At 37.3% G+C, this 22,126-nt stretch overlaps 1 protein-coding gene across 2 annotated transcripts in view; it reads right to left on the bottom strand.

The window, feature by feature from the left end:
• Positions 1-10,361: 10,361 nt before the first annotated feature.
• Positions 10,362-22,126, bottom strand: part of MRPS28 (mitochondrial ribosomal protein S28) — a 113,550-nt gene continuing 101,785 nt past the window's right edge. The window contains exon 3 of one of the 2 annotated variants that reach the window (XM_046006090.1): positions 10,362-10,651. In XM_046006090.1, coding sequence (XP_045862046.1) covers positions 10,486-10,651 — 166 coding nt within the window. In that variant the 3' untranslated portion in view covers positions 10,362-10,485. The remainder of the gene's footprint in view (positions 10,652-22,126) is intronic. The other variant, XM_046006094.1, reaches the window with a different exon arrangement.

Below are 22,126 nucleotides of genomic sequence, written 5' to 3'. Positions count from 1 at the left end.
ATCTGGATGTCTGGCCCTCTCCCTGTTCCGTATTTCCTCTCTCCCTGTCCCATCCCCAATTTCCCCTGACTCCTCCAATCTAAACCAAGTTACATTCCCATGTAAACTGAGCTTTTTATTTCGGAACTTACCAAATCTATGCTTATGTATTTATTTTTGAGAGTAAGTGTACAGTTATGTTTCCTAACGGAAGTGTAAGCTCAGGGAGACCAGCACCATCCACGTTCCCCCTTGTACTCCTCATCCCCAGAATAGTGCTAGATGAAATGTTATGTCTGCAGCGTCTTTCAAGGAGCCCCTGGTAAGTCTACAGTGGAGATCTCTAAGGATTTCTAGAATCTTTAGACATTATCAGAGATGATCCCCATACCTGATTACACTAATTTAAACCTTTAAGCTTTTCTACCTGTTTCTCATTTTTTATTCCCTCACTGAAAGCCTCTAGGGAACAGGAGTGGGTCCAAGGATTGCAACCCCCACCCCCACCCCCACTCCCTGCAGTCCAGGTGGACTTTCATACTGTTAAGCCAATCAGTAGAGTTTCCAGAATGGCAGGCCAGGTTCTCATCCTTCTTAGATGTCCGAACTGGAGGAAAATACTAATTGTCCACAGTTGGAGGCGAGAAACTTTTTTAATGCCCTTTTTTCCTTTTTAAGGGCTGCGTTTTGAAGAGGTAAATACAGACTGGAAAATATCTGTTTACACTCTGGTGGCAAAGCAGGCATCTGGAGAGCATTTAACTATGGTGATACTTTGCTCCCAAGTAAAGGTTCTGTTTGTTACAATATGACACAAAGTTATTTGGCTTCTCAGAAAGGCGCCATTCTCCTTCTGAGTTCTATACAAAACGGAAGGCAAGATTTCAAGATAAGCTATTTTGAGAATATTAAAACGTGGGCAAACTAAAATGAAAAGACCAGGACAAACTGGACAGAAATCCAACAAGTCATAAGAAAAACTGAAAATATAATACCCGCTTGTAAAATATATTACCATTTGCTGCTTATTCTATTTGTTTCCTTTAAGCACGTATTACAATGAAATTGCCTGTAGTGAGTCCTGCCTACCCGGAAAGCTGGTTAAGCCAGACTGTCTGGGGCTTGAATGACATGGCGGCAGGAAGTAGGATAAGAGAGGTGGGGAGGTAGAGAGAGGTTGGCTGGAAGCGTTTCCAGGCACAGGCTACACTGGGGGATTCTGCAGCCTCAGTTACATGAGGTCAGCGGGAGAAAAGGGTTCTGGAATATCTGGTGCTTATATATCCAGATTACTCAGCTCCCAAAGCAGTCAGGTAGAAGGGTTTCTATTGCACAAATGAATCTCTGACTCAGCAGTGATTTCACTGAAAGTAGAACTTTTGTAAGTTACTCATTTTCTACTGGAATTAGGATATAAGTCCTTAAAAATTAATATTTTAAGTTACTAAAAATTAATATAAAAGTAGACTGAGAAAGGAAACAAACTTAATAATCCTTTGGTCATCATTTGAAAGATATCTGAGTTAAGGGTGGAGGGAATGTATTTTATATATATATATAAAAGTTACATTATTATAATATATAATACATAATATATGTATATTCCTGGTTTTTAATATAACCTTAATACACTAGAAGTACTGTGAGAAAAAGTCATTTTTAAAGTTCATAATACTTTTCCATGCCTTCTAGATAAGATCTTTGAAAGACTGCTGGTAAGTTATCTAACACAGGTAACCCATGATAAAGAACTGACCAGAGACACCTGGGTGGTGGCAGTTGGCTAAGCATCTAATTCTTGATTTTGGCTCAAGTATGTGGGTCGTGAGGTTGAGTCCCACGCTGCAGAGCTGTTGCCTCTCTCTCTGACCCTTCCCCGCTCATGCTCACTCTCTAAATAAATAAATCATCTTTAAAAAATCTTTAAAAAAATAACTGACCAGAAAATATCAGAAACATGGAATTAATAAATCTAAGGTGGAGAATTATATACCTTTGTACTTTCTCTATTATCCTAACAAGGATGATAGGTTTAGATCCAAAAAGGTGTTACTTTTGCCAGAGACAGAAATATTATCTTTGAATGTTGTTTCAGTGGGAAAAAAAATTCTGGGGCCAGAATATCCATCTGGAAGTGATGATTTATAATTAATGTCATCTTCAAAAACCACATATTAAGGTGTACTGGTGCCTTCACTTATCTATATCTATTCCTCAGGGAATCAGCCTCATAAAGCTGAGCTGGAGATCAGAAAAATGAGTAGTTTTCAGCACGAGCTTACGTTGGTGTTAATAAAGTATATGTGACTGTTGAAAAATGTTTCTTAAATCACTGTTGCTGTTTTAACTACTTAACTTAGAATGGACACAGCAAAGAGCAGTTCTACTTCTCTGTTCTTCCATCCTAATAAGTAATTAAAGGAACAAATCCCTAGAATTTTCCATGAAAGCACACATAAGAGGGCTGCCCAGTGTTAGATGCTTGAGTCTAGCTGAGCCTCTGTCATAGTTTCTATTGCTTGTGTTTTCATCTTTAGGTAAATAGAAATATTTCACCTGCTATGTCACAGGTTAATCTGTGGGGCTTGCGCTAGAAGAAATGGATGCAAGTTTTACTGTGTGGACAATGTGAATATTCACTCCGTTCGAGCCACACTGTTTTGTGTATATACATGGAGAAAAGTTTAACAAGCCATCCCTTACTAGGAGAATGGGGGCATATGAGTGGTTCTCAAACCAAAAAGCAGAGATTATCTCTTTGGGAGGACAAATTTAAGAGACCCCCACCCCCTTGTCCACTTTCTGTGGTACTGGACAGGGAGCCTAATGTTTAGCTTCAATGTAACCATCCTTCAGCATCCTTGAGGAAAAAGCTGCCTGTCAACACTTGCATAAACACTATCTATGAGTGATGGAAGGAAAAGAACCAGAGGCAGGAAGAAGTCAGTGGGCACTGGAAGTCTGCAAGACCTGCATGCAGTTCATGAAAGAACCAGAAGGCTAAAAAAAGGAAAACGGAATTCGTTGCCTTCCCTTCTTCAGTCTCCTCAAACTGCTCACTCTTTAGACTCAAGAAATTCTTCCTGGCTGCAGTAAATACAGTAATACTCGAGTGTTCGTACAATCAGAGAGATAAAGGAGCACAGTTAACATAAAATAATGAGGTGTCCTTTCGATGACACACACCGTCACCTCCTGTTCCTGTTCTGTGGGTCAGGAAAATGCTAAACGTGGTCACACAGGCCCAGCAACCAGTTTTTTGCTATAAAATTACCAGGAGATATGAACCGGACTCGGATGGGTACTTGAAATCTGTATGCGTGAAATTTGCCCATAGAGCATCTTTTAATTTTTGTTCAAAGCTCTAAAACAAAGTAGTGAGACATCATTTACTCAGACATCATGGGGTGGCAGCAGAGGAGAGGAGTTGGTGTGAAGAAGGGAAAAAAGGAAGAGAGAAGTGGGAGGTCATCTAGAAGACTTGTGCCATCTCATGGCTAAAGACGCCTGCTTCCTACCAAAGGAAGCAGAATATGCAGGGCAATTAATCTGTCTCTTACTGACAGATAATCTTGTGCAATTATGGCCACTGGATCAGGGAAATTACTCTCAACAAATATTGATGAATATTTTCTCTGTATTTGACACTGTGTTGGGCACCGAAGATTAAAAAATGAGTAAAAAGTAATTCCCTCCTTGGAAATATTTACAACTGATTAGGAAAGAATAAACGACCTTCCAGCAGATAAATCTGCACAGCACTAATTGGCTTCAAAGCGGAAATAATGAATCCAACCATCCATTCCTCTACTTTTTTATTTAGATAATTAAGGTCAAAGAAATTGATCTTTAAAATAGTCTATTTTCTTATTTGCTTTCTCTTTCTAAAATCTTTCATTTCAGTGACAGACTGAAAATAACTTTAAAAAACATTTTTTTATTCATTTATTTGAAAGAGAGACAAAGACAGCAAGAGAGACTTGATCTCTCTTGTGGGACTCGATCCCAGATCATGACCTGAGCCCAAGGCAGACGCCTAACGGACTGAGCCACTCAGGTGCCCCTGAAAGAACTCTTAACATCTAAAACACAGCCGCAGTTCTGTAAATGAGGACAAATGGCTCCGAAATAGAAAGGAGATATCACAAAATTTATGCACATTTCTACAATTTTACACAATTACTCTCAATCCTCCTCCAGACTACTAAAACAAGCTTTTTAAGATAGGCACAGATAAGCACACAGACACACATAAAAGTGGCATCCGACAGCAGAGAAAAGGGGTGGCCAAAATGTTTAAAGTGAACAGGAGAACTAAAAAAAGAATAGTTGAGAGTCGATTTCGTCTATGACCCTAAATTAGATTAACACAGATTAAGAGCAACAAGGGAACTAGAAGCAGGTACACCAACATAAGCACAAAATATCAGCTAATAAGGAAAGGGAGGTGATAGGGAACAAGTTAAAAGAAAATTCAAAGAGTGCGAGGTTCTGGGGCCACTCAGTAGGCGCTAGCAGCCCTACCCACCTTAAAAATCCGTAGGAAATCACATCATCATGAAATTGTTTTCCATAATGGTAGCCCTGAGTCATCAAGGAAAGCTTTAAATCCTGTTCGGTATTCTCTATTTTAAAAAGCAGGAAATGTTTTGGGGACAGGCGACTGAGTAATACATTTTAGAGTTTTACAGGCAAGATTTGGTTGGGTAGACATTTACATATTCGCTAGCAGCTGAAATCGCTCTGATTATGCAAGTCTGCAATGTTTCAAAGAATTTTCTCTGGTAAATATCGACTGTGCTATATCGCTAGAAAAATAGATTATGTTTTCCATATATCCATACAATTATTTTAAATACAAACCTGGCCTATACTGATAAGGATCACAAGATCCTAGATTTTTGGCAGATACCATGCTTAAATGAGCTTTTGCAGGGTGGGAGGCAGTGCTGTGGGACGGGAGAGAGTAAGTTTTGCATGCAGGAGGGATGTAAGTAGTTATGATCAAGAGAAAACTGTGATAGAGCAAGTGACTCATTTCTTCATTGCCCTGTAGTAGTCCTTGTTATACTCTCAGGATGAGTAAGGTGTGGTACCCTTGCCATTAGGGAACTCACTGTTTCTTTAGTTGATGTACATTGTAGATTTAAGTAGATTCAGGAAAGGTTTATCAATGAATGGTAAATCCAGATTTAAGTATTTAAAAAAAAAACAAAAACGCAGGGAGTTTGAAACAAATCTCCAAACTTCTGAGGCCAACATTAATGGAAAACTATGGGACTTTGAAACCACAGGCTGGTTAGACCATTGGGCTGACCCAGTATTGCATTTCTTATATTCATATCATTTGGTTTTTAAAAATAAATACACATTTGAGTATAAATTCCTAAGGGAACCATGCAGTTTACTTGAAAAGACTAACTTTCCCCCTATGTTTCTTTTAAACTAATTACAAAGAACTCAGAGATGCTCTGAGCCAAAGGATGTAGGAAACTCTGTGAATGAGAGTGACTTATTTTACATTCTCAAACCTGCATTCTACCTGTGGGAAACAGAAAACCAGGATTTTAAACATGGGATTTTAGCCTCCAAGTAGGGAACTGTATGGCTTCTGAAATCATCCTATGGACAGATGAAATCTTTAGAAACCAAATAGTGGCTCAGATTGCTACCATTTGCTTCACAAAACTGCCTGCTTGAAAAAACAATCCAACTCCTTTACCATGCTCTATAAGTCTCAAATCATTATGGTTTGGAAACAAGGCACATGAGACTGTGACAGCAATAATTACTTCAAATGAATGAATAAAAGAAAGCAAGATATTGTGTTTTTTCCAGGCAACATTTACATGCAAAATCTTTCATTTTGGATGCAGTAAATACCACAGAAGCCAGTAGATAAAGAGGATGTCCCAACTCTCAAAACCATACCAAAAGGAGTGGGAATTCCATTCGGGCAGGCAGCTGAGGCAAGGACTGTGGGGAAATGCTGCAAGCTTATTGCTCAGAAATAAGGGTATGTCTGAATTACGTTACTGTGTAACTATCTTTTAGATATATTTAGTGATGCCCAATATGCTAGTAAATTTCCAACAGAACCACAAAATGGATGACAATTTAGGGTAATTCCATGCCTATGATTTTGTTTAAAAAAAAAGTCTGGTCCATTAGTCATTTCTATCTTTGTTTAACACCTTTCCCTTTCCCATTCACCCTCTAGTGCAGGTGTTAATGAAATCTGAAATGACTAATGGACCAAAAAAAGTCCTGGAAAATCGATTAAATGGATATTATAATCAGCCTCCACATAATCTAACTTAAATGTTACTTGACAGGTGTGGAGCAAGAACTAGAAAAAGCAGAGAAGACATTCCACAAAAAGCAAGAGGGAGAGTATCAAGTTTGATCCTCTGGTAAACGAGAAATTAGACTTACACACGTGAGGTGAATTAACATTACAATGGTCATCTCTAAATAATTCTCTAAGCCTGTCTAGGGAGGTAGGAAGGAACCTGTCATGGATGTTTACAGTGTGGACTGGATGACCACTTGAAAAAAGGCTTTAATGTGCATGGAAGACTCTACAGTTTCCATGGTTCATAAGAGAGACAGACACAGAGCTCCACTATAACAAAGACCTTTAGCTAAATAGATAAGGCTCGCTCATCCGTATAGGACCCTAGTGTCTGTTTTGGCTTTGTTTCTACCCTCCTGCCTCAAGACAAAGATCAGCTTCTGCCTTCACCAGTGTTCCCCTTAAGCATCTCTAGATGGCTCCAAGTTAAGGTCCAGAGAAGATGTTCTCTCTCCTCTCTGTAAGGTCCTGTTTGTAGGGCTGCCAATGCCATTTCCCTCCAGATGAATGGCAGGGCCTGTCCTAGGGTCTGAGCAGGATTTATGTGCATACGGGACAAAACACAGTAATCTTCACCTCTACTGCAGAGAGATAGACAGAGACATGGGGTCATTATCTTATGTTCTCCAAATCCCATAGCCTCCCCTGTGGTGTCTTGTCTCCCCCTTTCACCACAAAATCTCTGTGCAGTCAGTTCATACTAGCATTAGCAAATGTCCGAGTCACCACATATCTGCATGCCATTTCTATTGCTATCACTTTTCTCCCTGGCATCTCTCCATCTATAGAGATTCTACACAATATGCTTTCCCCAGTATAGGCCAGGTTTAGTATTTAGAAAGAATTTCAGGGATATACAGAAAATATAGCCTACTATTTTTTTTTAAGATGTACCATGGTCCATATTTATTAGAGAAAATTCTTTTAAAGTTTTACTGATCAAAGACATAAACTCTTGATTAATCACAGAGCTTTCAGTTGCTAAGGAATATATAAATGTCTACACAACCAAATCTTGCCTCAAAATTTATAAAACCTTGCCCCTTTACTCTTTATCTCTCACAGACCTTTCTCCCAGAGTTGTTTCCCAGAGGACCTGAGCTGACACAAACGCTGTGAGATCACTGTTCTGTTCATTTGTTGGGCATGACTAGTTGACTTATAAGAAGAGTATTGACTTGATTCAAATACTTACTTTACTATTAAAGAAACAAAGATTGTTCACTGAAAACTGATTTTCTTGGCTATCTCAATCTGGGTATAATTAGGTTACTGATGTTTGGGGGCACTGATTTTCTAGGTTAAGACCCTGATGGAGGTTTTCAATCAAGGCTGCAAAATGGAGGACATGTTATAAAAAGAAGTGAAGCAAGAAAGAATATTACATGGAGTAGAGGAAACTAGAGATACGATAATGGGCTAATTGGATTGTGGGACAAAACACAGTAATCATTGGCATTCCTTAGCTTGTGGTAGCCTAACTGCAATCTCTGCCTCAGTTGTCACATGACATTCTCCCTGTGTTTTTGTGTCTGTGTCCAAATTTGCCTCTTCATATAAAGACAAAAGTCATATTACATTTAAGACCCACTTTAATCTAGCATGACCTCATCTTGATTACATCTGCAAACTATTTCACAGGTTCTGAGTGGACATGAATTGGGGGGCGGGGCACTCTTCAACCCAGTATAAATGGGAACTTCAGTGATTAAAAACTAGCCTTTAGATTGGTATCATAAGACATGAAAAGGCATTTTCACTGCTCTCTTTATCTCATAATCCACATCCAATATTAGGAAATACCACTGTCTCTACCATCAAAATATACCCAGATTACCACTTTTCACTGCCTGCATTGCTACCATACTCACCCAAGCTGCCATCACCTCTCATCTGAATTACCTACAAGTCTCCCCATAAATCTTGCAGTTGCTGTTCATCTTCAATCTACTCAAGATTCTGCTATAATGTCAGAGTATATCCCTCCTCAACTCAGAATCCTCAAAGACCCTCCATTTCAGAGTAAAGGACAAAATCCATACCAGGACCTACAAGGCATCTCCTACTCTCAAGGTTCATCTCCTACTCCTCTTACTTTCAGCTACAATGGCTTCCTTTCTGTGTTCCTTAAGCTGGGCAGGCACAGTCCTGCCTCAGGGCCTTTGCACTAGCCATTTCCACCATCAGAAAACTCTTTCCAAGAGACTCATGTACTAGCTCCCTCATTTCCTTCAGGTATTATTCAAAAGTGAATTCCTGGAAACTATGTATGGTGACAGATATTAACTAGACTTATTGCAGTGATCATGTCACAATATATATAAATATCAAATCATTATGTTGTGTATCTGAAACTGATCCAATATTATATATCAATTATACCTCAATTAAGAAGATAAGTTCTTAGAAGAGCTTTTTTTTTTTTAAAGATTTTATTTATTTTATTTGAGAAAGAGCATGTGTGAGTACAGGGTGGGGAAGAGGGAGATGGAGAGAATCTCAAGCAGCCTCCCCACTGACCACAGAGACTAAGGCAGGGCTTGACTCCAGGACACAGAGACCATGACCTGAGCTGAAACCAAGAGCTGGATGCCCAACTGACTAAACCACTCAGATGCCCCAAGAACAGTTTTCTTCTAAATACTGTATCAGTGGAAAAATAAAAATTATGCATTATAAAAAAGCAGATTCTTCTGAGGATTTCCATTGACACTACACTTAAATTTCAATCTGTCATTCTGACATCTCACAACTCCATTCCCTTTTTTTTTGAGACATAGTTAACATATAACATTATATGAGTTTCAAGTGCGTAACATTAGAGATTTCCTGCAAAATGATCACTACAATAAGCCTAGTTGACATCAACACCATACACAGCTACAAAATTTTTGTCTGTGATAAAAACTTTTGAGATCTACTCTCTTAGCAATTTTCAAATATATATTATTAACTATGGTCACCACGCTGTATATTACATCCTGCAACTTTATTTTATAGCTGCAAGTGCGAAGTATGTACTTTTTAACTGCCTTCGCTCATTCTGCGTACTCCACTCCCATCTCTGGCAATCTCTAGTCTGTTCTCTGTAGCCATGAGCTCATTTTTGTTTCTGTTTATGTTTTTCCCTTCCAGATTCCACATATAAGTGAGATAATATGCCATCTTATCTTTCTTCTTATTTCATTGAGCATAATAACTCCAAGGTCCATCCACATTGCCAAATGCCAAGATTTCCCTTTTTATGGCTGAATTTTACATATATAAACACACATACACCACATTTTCTTTGTCTATTCAACCATTGATGGACATTTATGTTGCTTCCACATCTTGACTATTGTAAATAGTTTTGCAAAGAATATGTGGGTTCGGATATCTTTTTAAGTTAGTGTTTTGTTTTCTTCAGGTAGGCAACCACAAGTGAAATTGCTGGATCATATGGAATTTCCATTTGTACATTTTTGAGGAAACTCCGTACTGTTTTCCACAGTGGTTGCAGCAACATATAGTCTCACCAACTGACAAAGAAGCTTCCCTTTTCTCCACATCCTCACCAACACTTGCTGTTTCTTATCTTCATGATAACAGCCATTTTAATAGGTGTGAGGTGATCTCATTGTGGTTTAATCTGCATTTCTCTAATGATGAGTGATGTTGAGCATCTTCTCATGGACCTGTTAGCCAACTATATGTCTTCTTTGGAAAAATGTCCACTCAGGTCCTCTGTCTTCCCTGCTTTATTTTGTCCTTGGCACATACCACTGTCTAACACAGTACATATTTTACCCATTTATTTTCTATTTCCCCTAGTAGAGGGAAATTCCACAAAACAAGCAATCTTGTCTAATTGGTTTACTGCTGTTTCAAATAGTGCCATGCAGGTAGCAAGCACTCAAAACATATTTATTGAATGACAGAATTTCTCAGAGGAGTTATATTACCCCAATCAAAGGAAAGAGTGGGTGTAAAAGATGGGGGGTGGGGTAGGGAGAAACAGCTAAAGAAAATTCTAACGAATCAGAGCTATAATTATAGCTTTCATTTATTGTGTCTTCTTTCAATCATTTATTCACAATTTTCTAATTGCATTTTGATGAATATCTGGGTTCAATAAAACAGGAGTGACTCCACTAAGCAAAGTTTGTTTCTTATGCACGATGTTCCTCTTTTGATTTTGCATCTTTACTCTCCTGGATTCCTAAAAGAACTGCATCCGCCTCGAGTATAGTTGTATCTGTGGTCGCTCCCAGGAACCTAGATGTAAGTTCAAGATCTAACAGCCGCAGCCGGACTCTGGTTCCCTTCTGGTATTTCCTAAATAGTAAGAAAAACAGTTCCATGAATTCTGCATATCACAATAGCAACAACTAGTTTAAAGTAAAACTCAAATTCTATTTTTAATGTGGTGGCTCAAAATAAAGATGTTAATACACCTTTTTTTAAAAAAAAAACTTTATACCAGTATTTCAGAAATAGTTGTTTTTGACGGAAAAGTGACTTAGATACATCAGAATTTTTATCTTAAGGTGACTTTTAAAGATTTTATAAGCAAAATAAAACCATAGTCCAAACCGAAAGTCAAACAAGTCAGTTCTTGAAACTGACATTTAATTTTAATATTCTTTAAAATCGGAGAGTGATATCAAAGGGAAAAAAAGATTTTCAGATATATTTTTTTCTTCTAAAGAAAGAAGAATCTTCTCTTAAAGTAAAGGAAATTTTACAAAACCAAAATGGAAAAAAGTCTAAATGTGGATCTTACTATTGGGGCTTAACTGCACTGTAATTAGTGTAATGACAGCCATAACATGCATGATGACTCACTTGGTCAATAAAAATCATATTTTATAATATCAAATGAAAACTTAAACTCACTTTCCTTCTTCCTTGATCAAGTACTTTAAGAGTGTAATACCAACGTTATGAAAAGGCGCAGGAAAATGAAAATATTGCTACTGACTGAAATCCAAAAATCTTTAAAGATCAAAATATGCAGGCATACCTTGTTTCACTGTGCTTCTCTTTGCACTTTGCAGATACTACATTTTTAACAAATTGAAGGTTTGTGGCAACTCTGTGTGGAATCAGTGTTACTGCCGCCATTTTTCCAACAGCATTTGCTCACTTTGTGTCTCTTCGTCACATTTTGGTAATTTGCACAACATTTCAAACTTTGTCACTATTATTATATTTGTTACAATGATCTGTGATCAGTGATTACAACTGGTTGAAAGCTCAGATGATGGTTAGTAGTTCTTAGCAATAAAGTATTTTTTAATAAAAGTATATGCAGTTAACTTTATAGGGTTTGAACTGCACAGGTTGACTTATAGGTGGATTTTTTCCAATAAATACAGTATAGTACTGTAAATGTATTTTCTCTTCCTTATGACTTTCTCAGTAATTTTCTTTTCTTTTTGTTTTTTTTTGAGAGACAGCAAAAGAGTAAGCACAAGCAGAGGAAGGGCAGAGGGAGAGGAAGAGAAAGGATCTCTTGCTCAGAATGGAGCCTGAGGTGGGGCTTGATCTCACGACCCTGAGATCATGACCTGAGCAGAAACCGACAGTGAGACACTTAATCGACTGAGCCACCCAGGTGTCCCAGTAACATTTTCTTTTCTCTAGCTTACTTTATTATAAGAACATAGTATATATAATACACATAATATACAAAATACCTTGTTAATTGACTGTATTATCAATAAGGCTTCCAGTGATCAGCAGACTATTAGTAGTTAAGTTTCTGGGAAGTCCAAAATTATACCTGGATTTTCAACTGCATGAGGGTTAGCTCCCGTAACCAGTGCATTGTTCAACGGTGAATTGTACAGTGCTTTTTTAGACACAATTTAGACACTATTATAGCAACTTAATAGACTAACGTACATTGTAAACATAACTTTTACATGCACTGGGAAACGAAAAAATTCATCTGGCTCATGCTTTATTGCAATATTTGCTTCATTGTGGTGGTCTGGAACTAAGCCTGCATTATCTCTGAGATATGCTTGTGCACTTTATTCTATGTTAATTTTAAAATTAAATAATTTTACATAAATGGAAAGTAAAGAAACAAAGTTCTCCCAAAAAGTCACTGGAAAAGGACTTCTGTAGACCACACAATGAATAGTCTCCACACAATGTCTTATTAATTGAAGGACTTTATAAATGGTCTATTAGGTAAACATGAAGATTCTTTTTTTTTTCTAAGTTTTTATTTATTTGACACAGAGAGAGAGAAAGTACAAGCAGGGGGAGCAACAGGCAGAGGGAGAAGCAGACTCCCCACTGAACAAGGAGCCCGATGTGGGACTCAATCCCAGGACTGAATCATGACCTGAGCTGAAGGCAAACACTTAACTGACTCAGCCACCCAGGTGCCCCAGGCTATTTGGTTTTTTAAAAACATATTTTTTCAGACTATGGAAGTAAACATTCTTTTATAAACTGTAAAACAGTGAATTGGTCATATTTTTTAGTCCTTCTATATGTATATTTACATGTATGTATACATGAGTGTGTATTTGACAGCACAGATCTACCTATGTGTTTACAAATTAAAGAGATATCCTAAAATATTAATTGAGGCATAGCTTTATATTCTTAGGAAACAGCAATTACAGAATATATTCTGTATGAATTAACCACCAGGAAAACAGTGCATAGACCAGGTAAAGCTCAACACTATTTTCTATATTACTTGGACAGTAACCTATGTTCTAAGAGATTCTTTCATTTGTCCTCGCAGCATGACTTGTAATTCATCCAATCAGCTTTGACTCATGTTGACCTCTCCTCCCCTCCTTTCCTGCAACATCCAGTTAGCAAGTTTAGTTCATTTCTTTAGCAGATATTTCTTGAACTTAACCCTTCAAGTCTTGCCACCCCTTGGCTGAAGTTTGAGGTCTGACGTGATCTTCTCAGAGACTACGTTTCTAGCTCGCTTCTCAAGATGGGTTGCATATCTTGGCCTAATATCCATTCCCACATACTGCTATTCCTCTGTACTTTTGCTTCTATTGTCTGACCTTATTGTCTAGCCCATTGATTCTTAAGTTCTAGGTAGAACTGGATATATCAAAGGCTGCTCCCGAGAACCCTGGAATTCTCCTTGTCAGAATGAAGACTCCGTGACTGGAATTCCCTTGGAAGAAAGAGGTTTTGTGGTTATAGACTTGGATGTAAATCTGAGCCCTGCGACTTACTCGTTGGGTAACCCTGGGTAAATTGCTTGCTCTGAACCACAATTTCCTCATCTACAATGACAGCAATTCCAACCATTTTGCAGGTGAAGGTTAAATGGGATAATGTGTTGAAAACACTTAGCCTATGACTGCAAATGTTAGTGCCCCTCACACACTTCTATTGGTTATCTGTGTAAGTCTCTGATTTCTCATTAGTCTGTATGCTCCCCCAAGATCTGGCACTGCTATTTATCTCTGTATCCTTCTAGTACTGATGCAGCAGGCACTCAAATGTCTGTCAATAAATTAATATGACACTTACTGATAAAAGCCACCAGGTCACAGATGATCTAGAATTTCTATGTTCTTGGCTTCAGCAGCTAGGTGGACTGGTACATGTACTTAACCTCTCTGAAATCTGCCTGGCACTGTGCCTAGCATATAATGGTTAATAAATGTTAGTTTTCTTCTTCTACTGCTCATTGTTGGCTTATTTCTTTTTACTTATTTTTAGGAGCATTACTCATAGGTAGATTATAAACTAATGATGGACATGAACCGTGACTTTTTATAAAAACAGTTGAACAAGTCACAAACACTAGGGACAAGCAATTCTGGGCAGAGTCATAGTAAAGAAGAAGTTCACAGTGTAAGTGATTCTGTGTCTGTCATATTAACGATAAAAATCTCTAATTAAAATAAAAACAGAAACACCATGAGTGCCCAGTATGCCTTTTAATTTATGGAAGGCAAAAGTTCTGTACCCATTTTTAGAGGTGGTAGCCTTTTTTTTTTTTTAAGACTTATTTACTTATTTAAGAGAGAGAGAACAAGTGAGAAGGGGAGAGGGAGAGAGAATCTCGAGCAGAGTCCACACTGAGCAGAGCCTGACACAGGGTCGAACGCACCACCTTGACATGATGACCTGAGACGAAACCAAGAGTACAAAGCTTAACCGACTGTGCCACCCAGATACAGTAGCTTTTAATGATACGAAAGCTTTGCCTTTATTTCTAAAAAGTATGGAAATTCTAGGAATTACCCAGTGAGATGGAAAAGGAGATGAAAAGGAAACTGCAGACCTTTATGTGTGCTGAAAGAAATATTATCCAAATATACACATTGTATACTACATAAAACAAAACAAAACAAAAACCTTTAAAAGACTCTCTTACTTCTGCTATCTTGAGTAGCGGTTACTTTTACGGTACTTCATTTTTACTCTGTATTATTACAGGTGTTTCCATGTGTTAACTCCTTTATCAGACTACAAGATCCTTAAGGGCAGGAATTTCCTATCTGTCCCTCACAGTACCATCCGTATATATGGCACATAATGTAGCCTTCTGAACAGTGGTTTTTGCACTTCCTGTACATCAGAAACACCTGTGGTATTGGTTAAAAACGCAAATGGAGGGACACAACCCTGGGAGTGAGCTGGCAAATTGGAGGTGAATCTTAGGAGCTGAGTAGGCTTTTGGCAAGCTCCTGACTTGACTCAGGCTCCTCTGGTCACCACTTGAGAAAATCTGGCCTAGAATTATGTTTATTATATACAGTCAAGTGCAGGAGGACAGGACAGTGTACATAAATACAAAAGACCAGTAAAATGAAGACCTGTGACAAAACTTTATGGCCACCATGAACAAACTTCAAGAGTAACAGATGTTTTCCATAAGCGATGATAGTCTTTTAGGGTAATTTAGATAGATGAAGGAAAGGAAGAAAGGGAGGGAAGAAAGGAAGAAAGAGAAGAGGGAAGGAAGGTAGGAAGGAAGAAAAAAAGGGAGGGAGGGAGGGAAAGTCAAGAATGTATAATGGAGAAATGCACCTAAACAGAGTGCCTTGAACAAAGCCCACTGATGGCCTGCAGTGGGGCTGCCTCCCTGTGCTCAGACTGTCTGTTTTGGAAAATCTAGGACATGGAAAGGTCGCACACTCTCAAACAGAAACAGAGCCATACAATTAATATGAAGTTCATCCTTGTTTTAACTTTGAAACACTTTATTAAAGAAAAAAAAAAAGAAATAACTAATGTATTTCGAGAACTCCACTTCTTCCAACATAATTTGAGGTGAACCTTCCAGTAGTGTAGTCCTGGAATCACTAATCACTAACATTATTTAGTTTCTCATTTGGGTTTCCACTGTTCCACATAACAAGATTTAAAATGAATATGCCAGGGGCTCCTGGGTGGCTCAGTCAGTAGAGAATCTGCCTGTGCTTAGGTCATGACCGCAGGGTCCTGGGATCAAGCCTGGAGTCAGGCTCCCTGCTCAGTGGCAGTCTGCTTCTCCCTCTGCCCCTCCTCCCTACTTATGCTCTCTCTTGTACTCTCTCAAATAAAATCTTTTAAAAAATTAAAAAAAAATAAAATGAATATGCTAGTAAACTCTTTTTTCAGATTGTTTGTGCAGCCTTTAAATGGTCACTTTATTCAAAGATTTGGCCTAAGTATAAAAATCCAGAAAAGGCAATGGGGTGACTGAGAACATGGGCTCTGGAGTCAGATAACTAGACATGTGCACAGAACTAGACATGTTCACAGTAACTCTGAGCTACTTCAGCTCTGTTTTGGTATCATCATTTGTAAAATTGGAACCCATGTCCCAGGCTATCGTGAGCATGAATTGAATTAACACACGCCGAGCCCTTATAAACGCTCATAACTGTTAGCTATCACCACCACTCACCATCACCACCAGCATCACCACCATCAACACACACCCAGTAAAAACTGGTCCTCCATGTTGGAGTGATGCAGAGTACAAGAGCTCTTTGAGTTCCGACTGAATCAATACAAGATTCCCACAGAAGGGAAATTTGGAGGGGTGGTTTTCTTTCCATATTTGCTTTGATTCAAATTTTACTTATTTTAATGGTGTAAGCACTCTTCTCTTAAAAAAGATAACAAAAAAGTTCTATAAAAATGAAAACCATTTCTTTTGAAATGAATGATGAATTTTCAGTGAGGATGTGAGGCAAAATAGCTCTGAACAAAAGCAAGCAAAATTCAAAGAACTACACACTGAACGGTCCACATTTCCCAGCACTGACCACAACCTAACTAAAAACAAGAAAACCATATATACTGTCAATCACAAAAGGGTCACAGTGATTTATCTACTCTCGTACTCTTTTCGGGAGGGGCTCAGGAAGATGGAGGGGCAGGAAAAGGTGTCTCATTTTACCTATCTGCTATCCCTCTTGCTTCATTAACTTCTGGTGGAGTTAATAAGACTTTTATGCATCTACTTATATCTTTGGCATATGCCATTTCTTAGAAGAGGAAGATAACAATTTCTATAGATTCATTATTTGTTCTTCCAAGAAGCAATCTTTAGCTTCATTTTAAATTCAGTAGTAGCCTTAACTGGTAACCTAATCAACTACCTCCTTTCATGATTTTTCTAAACCTGAATCTGTCTCCTCTGTGTTCTTTTTATAATGGAGCTTTATTATTCTTTTATCTAGTTCTTCCTCATTCCTTTGATTGTATCAATGGACTCTTCTAAGAATTGCACAGATACCCATGACAAAATTTTGCTAAATGTGAAAGGGGTTCATAGATTACCTAGAGGTCCATCCATGGACCTCTAAAATTAAGCAGCCCCAGGGATGCCTGGGTGGCTCAGCCGGTTAAGCAGCTGCCTTCGGCTTGGTTCATAATCCCAGGGTCCTGGGATCGAGTCCTGCATCAGGCTCAGCGGAAAGTGTGCTTCTCTCTCTGCCTCCTCCTGCCACTCTATTTTGCTCTCTCTGACAAATAAATGAAACCTTTATAAAAAAGTAAAATTAAGCAGCCTCGCTCTACATTTTAAGTCTGTTTATCTTTCTCGAAGGGTAAGAAATAGGTTCTCATTTTATTGACACATCATGGTCCTGTGATAATTATTTCTGTTTTTTTGTTGTTGTTGTTTTGTTTTTTAGATTTGTTTATTTATTTATTTGACAGAGAGATAGAGCACAAGTAGGCAGAGTGGCAGGGAGAGGAAAACGCAGGCTCTCCCCTGGGCAGGGAGCCCGATGCAGGGCTCAATCCCAGGACCCTGGGATCATGACCTGAGCTGAAGGCAGCTGCTTAACCAACTGAGCCACCCAGGCGCCCCAGTTACTTCTGTTTTATCTCCAAAGTGCTTCTTAAGAAAACCCAGGACTAGTTACTGCACAAGTTCATGGAGCAAATGCTTAAACCCATACAAAACCATATTGCTTTATTTTCTAATGGATATAAAAATCCATAATAAGATGGGATCAGGAAGGAGACAAACCATAAGAGACTCTTAATCTCACAAAACAAACTGAGGTTGCTATGGGGGGGGGGGTAGAGATAGGGTGGTTGGGTTATGGACATTGGGGAGGGTATATGCTACGGTGAGTGCTATGAAATATGTAAGCCTGATGATTCACAGACCTGTACGCCTGGGACAAATAATACATTACATGTTAATTAAAAAAAAAGAATATAAAAAATCCATAATAAATGTAAAGAAAAAATTTTCTTTTATTATCCTTAGTCACTTAAGTCTACCCTATTAGGAATGAGTAAGGACAGGTGTTAAAGAAGAATTAGACACACAGCAGCATTACGTCTTCAAATTAAAAATACGGAAGAAAACATAAATCAGTAAAAAGTATCCAACAAAGAAACAGGTTTAAGATGATTATCGTATGAGGATGAATGGACCCACTGTCTTGATATTGGGCCCACCATAAAGCACAGGTTTTCTGAAATGTGTTGGAAATGCTCAGAGGTACTTTTTCGTTGTCACAATGCTCAGGTCGACATTTGGCAGTGGGTGGGTGGAATGCAGACATTCTGTAATGTACAGAACTCTCTGCATAAAAGAATTGTCCTGCATCTGTGTTACACGCTGATGTGGGTGGAAAACCTACTTGTAATTATCTATGCCTAGAACTACATCTGCTAAAGATACCAAGTTATTTTTTTAAAATAAAAGTTTAAGTATACACTAAATTTCCAAAAGTGTGATTGCTGTGTAAATGAACAGAAGACTGACTTTGTTCAGAATGTTCACTGTTTCAGAAAAATCAAATCACCATAAACAACACCGCCATTTCATTTCTGTGTTTTGCTACATGTGGTAAGTGTATCTTCTTTGTAGTTTAACCTTTGGCCTACTCTTTGCCTTGGTAGATCAATCCCCTCTATGTCTGCCATCTAAAATACATGACTTAGGTTCTTATCTTTCAATGAAATAGACTGATAGAAACTTAACTAAAACATCTGTAATACCAAACACCACAGCCCAACATGACCTTTTGTGATAACAGAAACACTTTAGATAAGGTTTGAGCACTTGAATTATGGCTAGTTTGAGTGAGGAACTGAACTTTTAAATTATACTTAATTAATATAAATTTAATTTAAAAAGCCACATCACAGTGCAGCTCTAGACCATTTCAAATTAAGAAGCATATTAGTCCCAAAACATATAAATACACATTGTGGCAGAAAGGCTAGTTTTGCAGGAAAGATAGCACTCTGAAATAATTTGTTGTAATAAATACCACTAATTAGATTCAGCAATAATAAAGTCAGATACATGTTTGCCATTACTAACTCCTCAAACATTTCTTTCCTTTCTGTTTTCTTTTGTATTCTTCCTCAATTCTACGTGTGACACTGTACTAGACCCATAAGCAACTGAACTATCTTATTAGATATTTTGAGGTTATAATTAAGTTCTCCATAAAGATAGCTTCCCCCATATCACAGGCATAAAAATAAGATATATGGAAAAAAAAATAAGACACATGGAAGTAAAATCACTTGCCTAATGCCACAAAGTGGTATGAAAGGATTCACAGATTTTTTTTTTCCTCTTCCTTTTCTCAAGTTCTCAATTACCTGCGACTTCTGGCAAAAACTATAAACTTAATCCCTTTAGGGGTGGTAAGAATTCACCACCACTACATATAAGCTTATAATGTCTTCCCTTTTACATAAAACATAGGCCACATTGTTGTCATCTAACTCATTACTTTGACTGTCCTCCCATTAGAAAAATGATGACTTTCAGTGGTAACAAATAACAACATAAAAAAAAAAACTCTGTGGCTTCATGCAATTTTGTTTTTTACTTTTTTTCTTAATTAGGAAAAACATCCCAATACTAGTTTTTTCAGAAATCTTATATTTCTGCTGTCTTGAAAGGCAAAGAGGATGTCTCCAATGAGCGCATTCAAAATAAAAATAGCCCGTGTTTCTACTGCTTGGTGTGTTTCTTTCTTTTAACTTCAAGTGCTTGCCTCTGACTGATCTTTGTGAACTCCAGCCTAAATGGATTCAATCCCAGCCTTCACCATGACTGCTCTCTTCCACTGTGCACTTTCTCAGACCATATGCTGAAGTAAATGAGCCTGCATGGCTGAGCTGTTTAGGAAAAGGGCAATTAAATCTGGTTTTGCATTTCTTTATTAAGGACATGGTTTAAAGACTTTCCTTTGGAGAGGTTTTTGACATTCTTTCCACAGACATTCTTTAACATCTGTCAGTGCATGCTAGTGATGGTTCTCAGAGACTTAGAGAGAATCCCTGTGACTAGTTCTTTGATATATATATATTAATAACACAAAGCTGACAAATATTAGGCTTGGATTAAACCTTAGTATCTAAAGAGAATATTGAATATTGTGAGGAATTCTGAACGTTGCTAGTCAATTTAGCTGGCTTGCTATAATCGTAACTCAGAGGGTCTAAAAATAGTTTTTTTTAAAAAAATCATTAGACATCTATGTTTTTATTTCAATGAGTTAAAACAGTTTAGAACTTTTTCTGATTTTCATACAATTCTTCATTTAAGTTTTCAGAATTAAGAAGTAAATTTTTTCTTTTCCTTTTTGAAGAGAAATGTTAAGATATTTCAGTTGGTTCAATTAACACCTACTTGATTTTTTCTAATTTATACAAATGTTCATAGTAATGTTGATCTGTATGTGAAGCCAGCACTGGTCTGTGCGTGCATGAAAGAGAGAGAGAGAGCGCACACAAAAGCACACATACAAGTGACATGTGGAAATGTGTGTACTTTGTTCTTCAAATGAACTTTGTGAACATCACTTTCTTCATCTTTAAAAAGCATAGTGTTAGAAAAGACCTAAGGTCTTTTGCAGTTCTATGATTTTGTTCTACTTTCATACAATGTTAAGGATTTGAAAACTGATAGAATGTAAAATGATTTTAAGTGCAAAAGTGATTAAATTTATACAAAATGCAAGATTTTTAATAATTTTTACTAGCTATGTAAAATATTATTATGGCCTTAAATATTCTATGCAAACTACTTGGTGCATTCTGGATTTGTCTCACTTTTTCAAAATACCATCTGCCATGTTTCCCTGACCTATCTGGTCTATTGCTTCTTTCTGTCCAATCTGTCAGAGGTCTTTCAAGATTTTCTCACCACTGTATTATCCACACTGTATTATCAAGCACAGCAGCTATGGTTAACAAAATAAAGGTAGGAAGTGTTCATAAACTTCTATAGTTCTCCAATATTTCCAGTCATTAAAATTTAAAATGCAGCACAAATCTTAAGTTCTAATCTATTATCCCAGGTCATTAGAAGATGTAAATGGGAAACAAAATTATAACTAGAACTTCTGCTACCTTAATTATTACCAAAAGCCTTTTGAAAAAAACTAATGATTATCTTAAAAAAATTTTTTTTTCTAATGATTATCTCTTAAAAAAAAAAAAACAAAACTAGGGAGAGAATGTGTTTATCCACTAGGCCAAAATAAATAATGCAAATCAACTGGCAACTGAAAACCTACTGGCCATTATGGCAATGAGCAATGGATATTGTTCATAATACCAACCTGCATTCCCTCAAGTTGCAATTGTCTTCAATAAGGATTTTTTTTTCTGTAATTCTACTATAAATGTATGATTTTGTTTTTCCCTTTAACCAAGTTCTTTTTAACTTTTACTGTGCTAGTTAGTATTCTGCATCACCATAAACAGTTTTGTCTCATTCAATCACTGATTCATCTCATGAATGTGAAAATGAAACATTTTAAAGTTAACTTTACTTTTTAATAATGTAGAATATGCATATAATGTAATATAGTACATACAGAATCAACAATGATAGTTATAATCTTTTCTCAGAGCTACAAAATAAGATGTATCAAGATTTGAGACACCTGAGATATGCTGATGACTAACACTGGGATCAAACCTGCAACTAGTATTATGACACTGAAGCAAAAAGGGGATACATTTTGGGGTATATAATTTTTAAGCAAATACATGTATGTATTGCCAGAGAAAAGTTTTGTCAGTGTAGAACACAGGAAGGAGTATGAACTTTGTATCATTATAGAAAGATCTAGGTTTGACTCAGTGACTGAGGAATGCACTGTTCATTTATCCGTAAAAGAAGGGTAATATCTAACACCCAGCAAGGCTGATGTGAAGCTTCATGCATTGTAAGGTATAGAATGTGCCTGGCACATAATACATATTCAATAAATACTATCCGTCATGGAATTCACCACATTCATACTTATATAAAGTATAAGAGACAACTGAAAGGATAGTAACTTCAAATATGGATTTATAGAAGTCACTAGAACA

The sequence above is a fragment of the Meles meles genome, chromosome 1, assembly GCF_922984935.1.
Source record: "Meles meles chromosome 1, mMelMel3.1 paternal haplotype, whole genome shotgun sequence".
Classification (NCBI taxonomy): Eukaryota; Metazoa; Chordata; class Mammalia; order Carnivora; family Mustelidae; genus Meles; species Meles meles.
Note: the sequence above shows the minus strand (reverse complement) of the source record. Positions and strands in the feature narration are given on the sequence as shown.